Genomic DNA, 7,648 nt, shown 5'->3' with positions numbered 1-7,648 from the left:
CCCCCCCCCCCCCCCCCCCCGCCGAGCCCTTCCAAAAGTGCTGCCGCCTCATGACTCCGGGGGAAGAAAGTTGCAGTTCGGAGCCCATGCAGAATCAGGATGCACCGACCCCTGCGTGTCAGGAAAATCCTGATATTTTGTCTTGGTTTCCACGCCGCTTCTGTCTTTAAGCGTTCACTCTGTGGTGGTTTCGGGTTGTTGTTGTTGTAATTTTGGGGCCCCAGAGTGAAGCACTGGTCCTCCATCTCCCTACCTCGTCGTTGTTTTCCAACCCGCTCTGCAGCAAAGACAAAACCACCCTGAGATCTTTATTGTTTGTTTGTTTTTAAGACGCAGTGCCCTCTGTGAATTTGTTTGTCTGCTGTATTTTTCAGAGAAGGGGGCGCCGTAGCAAGCAGCGCTCACCCCCATCGAGATCTGACTCCCCACCAGCTTCGATCTGTTTTCCCTCTTAACCTCTGTTTTTTATCTTGAGCCGTTGTCCATTCTTTGCCCGTCATAGCAGGGAAACGCATCCTGACGGCTGACAAGCTCCTGTTCCTAAGAGCGGGAACAGATCTGGACACAACACCTGCGTGTTTTAATGTCACTTCACCGATTAGGAGCACTGTATTTACAATATTAAACACGGTTCATAGCTACAATACGAAATCTGTAGGTTACGTTGAAAGAACATTTGGTAAATAGTTTGTTTTTCTCTTCTTTCTCCCCACAGTTTGCCACAGTTTTAACCAGTAACATCCTTACAGCATGCAGAATTTGTCTTGTCACATTGGAACCTGCGCTTTAAATCTATATTTTATGCCTCAGTTTGCAGGTCTTTGTCAGCGTTTTGTTTTTGCACTACCCTGTAAATGTCAAAGTCGACTGCTGAGAAATGAAACGAACTAAAACAAAGCTTCCGATTGTGATTTTATTAGGAAAAAGAGTTTGTTTAGATTAACGTTTTTTTTTTCCGATCCTGAAAGCGTTTGGCTTCTGATTTGAGGAGATTTCGCAGCTGGAACTGAACTACCCGTTGCTGCGGACGCTGTCTTCCGTCTACCTCGGAAAGTTGGAGCTCAGACCTGGGAATGGCGTCGTATTCCCGTGCTCTAGCTGTTATTAGTTATTATTAGTTCTTCACAATCCGAAGCTGCAGGGACGTGTGTTCTCATAGAGGTGATATGCTGTGTGTGCAATTTATTCAATGAGATAGAAAATAAAACCAAAAAGTTTACTTGGATTTTAAGGTCAGGGTCGGTCAGGAAGCTCTTACTTTTGGGGGGAACGTCCTTGTTAGTTTTTCTTTTTTTCAACCTGGAATCGAAACTTGTGACTAGCATTATTATGCGTTACGTGGAAGCTCCAAGCTGCATCTTCTTGACGCTCCTTGTTGGAGTTTGTGTTGTTAAAAACACCCTTTTTGCCACTTCACCTCTGTTTTCTTCTGTCTTTGGTATCTCCAAGGCAGCCTATGTGACAGTCTGATAGAGAGGAGGTGGTGGTGGGGGATTAATCTTGAAGTCATTTTGGACTAAACCCATTTAAAACAAATATTTAAGACATTTAACTAAATGCTGAACAGCACAAGTGGAAAAAATAAAGTCCACTGAAAGTTTACTGGGTGTTTCACGACGCCCCTGCTATCTTGTCTATCTAAGCTTAATGGCGGTGCGGAGAGGGCTCTGTTTCTCTCCTCCTCCTCCTCATTATTTAATGACGGCTCAGAGTGCCTGATAAGGAGCCCTCGGAGGGCTCCGAGTGCAGAGCTGCGCCGAAAAGTTCTGCAGTGCTCCTCTCTCTGCTCCTTCCTCCTCCCTGCCCCACCCCCACCCGCCTCCAATAAATCCGCGCTCCGTGCTCTAACATCAATCTGTGCCCGGGGGCTCGATCAGCCGCCGTCCGCCTCCAGGCACTTGACAGAATGAGTGCCGGCGCGCTAAAGCTTTCTCACTGTCCCGCCAGAGGGCTTCTGGCTCGCTCTGCGGCTGCCAGGATGATGAAAAACTGCCTGCAGTTCCTCATTGAGCCGGCCAAGAAGCTCAAGATCAGGCTCAAGGTGCGTGACTCTGCTTCCAGCGCCATAAAACTGGCTGCGAAACGGGATGCATTAAACTTCCTGTGCTTCCTCTTCCAGGAGTCCCGTAAGCGAGTGAAACAGGACAGGAAGGAGCCCTTGGTGGAGAGTCAGTTGTTCATTATGGAACTTGCCCGAGAACTGAACAGAATTTGCCAGGTGAGCCCTCCTCCTCTGTCCTTTTGCGGCACCTAACAGTAAAAGATGCTCATTCGTGTTCCCGTTGTATCGTCAGAGATCCCACATCCTCACCCACATCTGGACAGGCGAGGACGTCTGGCCGGCGGACGTGTGCCGGGACTTCATCGTGGACTGGGCCGCCGTGCTGGAGAAGAGGGTGCAGGTACGACCTTAAAGGAACAAACCGGGGTGTTTTTCGGTGGGGGCCAGCCTTACACATCTCCACGTCGTCGCGCAGAACAAGATAATGCCGTGCGAGTACCAGTACGAGAGGCGGGACTGGAAGGGACGCCTTCTCTGCGTGCTGGAGTCGGGCGGCGAGTACGACATGGGGCCGCACAAAAGGGTCATCCTGGACTGGACGCGCAGGATTAAAAGCAGGGCTCAGGTGAATACGCGGCCCAAGGTCGCCCGCCGAGGCTGACTGGTCTGACCCAGTTCCCTCGTTATGTCTGATCAAGACGATAATCTGATGATAATCGTCATCGTGGCTAATCGGGGCGGTTGTGTCTGTCTGCTTCAGCCCACCGTGTGGCCGGGCGAGCCTGTCCTCATGATGCTGGACGACCTGGAGTTCCAGTGGAAGAGGGGCCGCCTGCCCAACCTCCTCCGAGCTGTGGACCTCATAATGCTGGCCGTGATGAACGCTGACAGCCCAGTAAAGGTCCGTATGTGTGACTCATACTCTAAGCTTGAATTGATTGGTAATAAATAGATGAGCACGCCTCTAATTGGAGCCGAGGCTAAAAGATGATGGACATCGTTATGTTTTTAGGTCACCTCGGCCTGCTTTAGATTTATATCTGTCTGCTTCCATACTGTGTTTGTGTAGGAGGATGTGACCAAGCAGTGGCTGGTGACGAAGCAGAGGAGCCAAAGGGTTGGTAAGTGGAGATTATTTAAAAGCTCCCTGGTTATTCAGTCGTTAAAGTCTTTGTAGGTAAAAATTGTTGTCAAAGAGCAGAACGTCCAGCTGCTCTTGGAATCACGGCTCTGGTGTTCTTCTTTCAGATGCTGATCGCTACATTCCACACGGCGGTAAGTTCACGTGCCCGGTTGCTGGTGACATGTAAACCATAAGAAAAGAAACTGGCAGGAAACGAAGGGGAACGAGAAATCAAAAAAAAAGATACAAAGGGTTGCACACAATATCCATTTGTTGGTCTACAGAACGAAAAGGGGTGGAAAGAATGATATACTTATTTAATCCCACCTCTTCTCCATCAATTAAACTAAACTTCAATACAATAATATATACAATATATATATATATACACACTTACATATCTCTGATTGGAAACATTCATTAGTATGAATAACAGTTTACTAAATAATCATTTCTTGAATGCAGCATACTCCTCTTCTTTGAAACTCATAAATGTCACTCTTATAGCTCGTTTAAAATGATGGCTGTTTTCTTTAAATGAAAACATGAATTAAATATTTCCTGGCAGCTGTTTTGTGTTTTTGCTCTAAACAAAAATTCACACAAGATCCGCCAATTTGTAAGAACGGCGTGTTTGCCCGATCCCCGGCAGTCTGCGTCCTTCTGCTTTTCGCTGGAGAAAAGAACCAGCGACCGTCACGTAGCTGTAGAGTTCTTGCCGCAGATCTCTGCGCAGCGGCTCAGATGTGGTGAGACCAGGGAGCAGCGGAGGGTACGGAGGGACTGCTGTGAAGCTGCGTCGTAAACAGTAAAAAAAAAAAAAAAAAAACAGTTAGATTTTTATGACCTCGTATTTCCTGACTGCGTGTCCCGACTTTTAGTGTTTATTTGTAGATGGTGACGTGCTTTGTTTATGATAGGAGCTTTTACTGGACAAATAAACGTCAATACCGCTTTTTATTCCCCCCCCCACCACCACCAAAAAAAAAAAAGAATTGTGAGTCTGCAAATAAAAGGCTAATTTATTATTTTTTTGGTAATTTATTAAAACCTTTCATTTGATACCGCATCAGACGTTAAAAGTGACACAGGAACAACGAAGTGTAACGGTAAAAATGAAAAGTTTGTGTATTCCTGAAAAGCTCAAAAAATGGCTACAGAGGGAATGTTTTCTCTACTTAATGATTGTTTGTGCAAGTTATTTAACATAGGCAGAACATTTCTCAAAGTGAAATTGCAACCAGCTTTTTTTTTATCCCCACCCCCCACCCCTCCATCATCTGCATTATATAATCCTGGGAAATCTGAAAAAACGGAGGAAAAAAAAAAATCAAGATTTTATTCCGGCTGCCTCCTTCAGGGGTCACCGCCGTATAATTTATATTCTCACAGAGGTGCTTCAGTCTGATATTAAACTGGGCTGAACTATGATGACGATAAAACAAAAAGAGGCCATTTAAAAGCAGGCGTTCCCTTATTTGAGTCGAATGTTTTACAGCTCTGGATAAATATGAGAAAGCAAAACAAAGTATGGGGAAAAACATTAATATTTCCAGGCTCTACTGACTGTGGTATCAAGGACATAGAAATCCAAGACTATAAAAAGAAAGCAGAACCCGATAGTCAGGCTGTGACAAAAACAAACTCCTCAGTTTCACCATTCATACCCTGTCGTAGGGTTTAATACAAGATGAAAACATTGCCTTCTGTTTTTATTTGTTGTTTTCACTCCCAACTGCTTAAAACAGGTAGTCATGAATTAGTGACTAATCATTTAACGTTCACTTCAGGATGTTGATTACACCGTTAACTCCCCTCCTTAATCAGGGAGGAAGAAATTAACCGTAAATACAACATGGAGATCCTGCCATGGGGAAAAAGGAAGTCCACCCAATCAAATCAATACATCTGATCAGCAGCTCCAGGCTGCTGTTGTATCTGTCACTCTATGGGAGCAGCAAGGTTTCTGGAGACACTTTTTCCTATTTAGGCTTTTTCTATTGAATAAATAACAACATGGTTGGATCTGTTGTGTGTTTTTGTACGCTTGAGGTTAGAGTTGAATCATTTTGGAAATGGAACCTGCTAAAGATCTGCTCTGTTTAAATTTGTTCTGATGTGTAAAACCCCAGAACTGAAAGGAGGATGAACTTTCTTTATAGGAATTCTAAAGTCAAGCAAGTCCCAATACTCCAAGTGCGAGTGTATTGGGACCGGGCCAATATTTCCCAATACACTCGCACCCTCATGTCCTTCAAATGCGCGTTCATGCTGAAGGGTTTGAGTGCGTAGTGTGTCCCAATTCTCCGGAGTGCTCTTTAGCCCCGCCCCCTTTGTGTACTACATCCAAATATCTCCTGCAATGACTTTGGAAAGCTAAAATACCTATACTGTACTTTTAAAATCGTACTGGCACCTTCTTAAAATGCCAAAACAGCAACAGGTCCACCATGTTGAATGTCACAGTTACACTGTCCCAATTCTCCAATGTCTGCATGCTTGTAACCTGCACACACAAACCCTTCTGTGCACTTCGACTGAGTACACACTTCATAGAGGGGTGTAGTGTGAGTATTGGGACTGGGCCCATATAGGCTGGGGCTGACGAGGAAGTTGGACACAGGTGACTGATTACAAACCGAGAACAGGTGTAGGTGGGTGTGGCGGGCTGACCTGGAAAAGTACCGACTGAGGGAGAAGGCGGCAGGTAATACAGGGAGGCACAGAGAGTGAAACCAAACATCACAAATCAAAACACAGGGAACTGGAAACCCTCAGAGAGCGCAAAACCTCCGCCAAGGCCACGGCGTGATATAAAAAAACAGTGTCGACCCCAACATTTCCTGAAAACTTCATCCAAATCAGACAAACAAACCAAAAACAGAACCTCCTCGGTGAAGGAAACAAAAGGGTCACATGTAGGGGTTACCTGTGACTTTGACCTTTGACCCCCACGAACCACGAAATCAACAGACATTGACTCCGGCTGTGCAGTTTGACATTCCTACATTACACTGCTGCAGCGTTAGAACACCAGGTCAACTGTGATGTTGACCTTTGACCCCATGACCTTGAAATCAATGGTGATCACCCCGACCTAAGAGGTGTCCAAATGTGCAGTTTATTTTTCTCTGTTACATGGTTGCAGAGTTAGAGCGCGGGCTGATCTGTGACCCTGAACTTTGACCGGATCACCACCAAAATCCCACCGCTTGACGGTTCCTAAAAATTTCATAAAAATCCATTCATAGCTGTTTAAGTAATCTTGTACACAGACAGACAGACAAAAAAAACGCTACTGAATTCATAACCTCCTTGGCGGAGGTAACAGGAATGAAACCAGATTATTCAAAACTGCAGAGACAACCGAGTGATAACAGGTCTACTAGAGGCACAGAAACAGAACTACAGATCATACAAGCATCAACATAAAACACAAATAACTCAGAAAGCAGTTTAGGGTCTTCTTGAAGTCCCGGTTGTTTAACTGCCAGTATCTAAAAGTCCTTATCTGACGTGTCAGAAAACACATTAAGGCAGCTTTTTGTGTGCTGTTGTCGTTTCAGTGTGGAACTGGATCTGCGACGCAGCAGGTATGAAAATCCTTTCCTCCCAGATGAACGTGAGTAGTATTTCCGGCTCTAACGGCTCTAACTGCTCTGTCGGCTCAACAGAGGACGTCACCCTGGACCCGGAGTCGGCTAACCCGGGCCTGCTCGTCTCCAGCGACGAGAAGCGCATGAGGTGCGGCCTGGAGCGCCGCGATGTCGCCGCGTGCCAGGGACGCTTCGACGGCTGGTGGTGCGCCGTGGGCCGGGAGGGCTACGCCTCGGGGCGCCACTACTGGGAGGTGGAGGTGGGCGAGCGGGACTGGCGCCTGGGCGTGGCCAAGGCGTCGGCTGTGCGGCGGGGCTTCCGCTCGCTGAACACGGACACGGGCTACCTGACCGTCCGCCTGGAGAGAGGCGCGGACCTGAAGGCGCTGACGGTGCCCGCCACTCCTTTAGCGCACAGCCCGGCGCCCAGGAAGGTGGGGGTCTACCTGGACTTCGGGCAGGGCCAGCTGTCCTTCTACAACGTGGAGAGGCGCTCCCATTTGTTCACCTACAACGAGAACTTCATGGAGACGCTGTACCCTCTGTTCGGGACGGTGGAGGTGGTCAAAGACCTGGTGATCAGGCCCGCTGGGGTCCGGGAGCCGTGCCTGTGTCCCGGGCCTTGCCTGTGGAACTGAGCTGCTCGGCACACGTCCCGACCCTCAGCAGCTCGCAGAGTCAATGCTCTCATTTCTATGGCGTTACTTTTGTGCCACCAGGTTGAGCGCGCAGTGACACTGATTTGAGAGTACAGACCGCTCAACTCTGACAAACTGCTCGCGCTCGGCTCTCTCCGTGCGCGCTCGGCTCTCTCTCCGCACGCTCGGCTCTCTCTGCTCGCGCTCGCCTCTCTCTGCTCGCGCTCGGCTCTGACAAACCGCTCGCTCGCTCTGCTCTCTCTGCGCTCGCAACCCAAAGTTGTATGTA

The 7,648-nt window shown here is 47.7% G+C and overlaps 1 protein-coding gene across 2 annotated transcripts in view; it reads left to right on the top strand.

Annotated features, from left to right (window-relative positions):
- Positions 1-7,523, top strand: part of zgc:194990 (uncharacterized protein LOC568410 homolog) — an 8,371-nt gene extending 848 nt beyond the window's left edge. The window contains exons 2-10 of one of the 2 annotated variants that reach the window (XM_017416137.3): positions 1,948-2,041; positions 2,120-2,218; positions 2,295-2,402; positions 2,478-2,627; positions 2,763-2,903; positions 3,072-3,123; positions 3,251-3,277; positions 6,692-6,718; positions 6,800-7,523. In XM_017416137.3, the coding sequence (XP_017271626.1) occupies positions 1,979-2,041; positions 2,120-2,218; positions 2,295-2,402; positions 2,478-2,627; positions 2,763-2,903; positions 3,072-3,123; positions 3,251-3,277; positions 6,692-6,718; positions 6,800-7,359 (1,227 nt within the window). In that variant the 5' untranslated portion in view covers positions 1,948-1,978 and the 3' untranslated portion in view covers positions 7,360-7,523. Of the gene's footprint in view, positions 1-1,947; positions 2,042-2,119; positions 2,219-2,294; positions 2,403-2,477; positions 2,628-2,762; positions 2,904-3,071; positions 3,124-3,250; positions 3,278-6,691 lie in introns of both variants that reach the window. The other variant, XM_037980811.1, reaches the window with a different exon arrangement.
- The last annotated feature ends 125 nt before the right edge of the window (positions 7,524-7,648 follow it).

The sequence above is a fragment of the Kryptolebias marmoratus genome, linkage group LG17, assembly GCF_001649575.2.
Source record: "Kryptolebias marmoratus isolate JLee-2015 linkage group LG17, ASM164957v2, whole genome shotgun sequence".
NCBI lineage: Eukaryota > Metazoa > Chordata > Actinopteri > Cyprinodontiformes > Rivulidae > Kryptolebias > Kryptolebias marmoratus.
The sequence above is the reverse complement of the archived record's forward strand: the minus strand, read 5'-3'. Positions and strand labels throughout refer to the sequence as shown.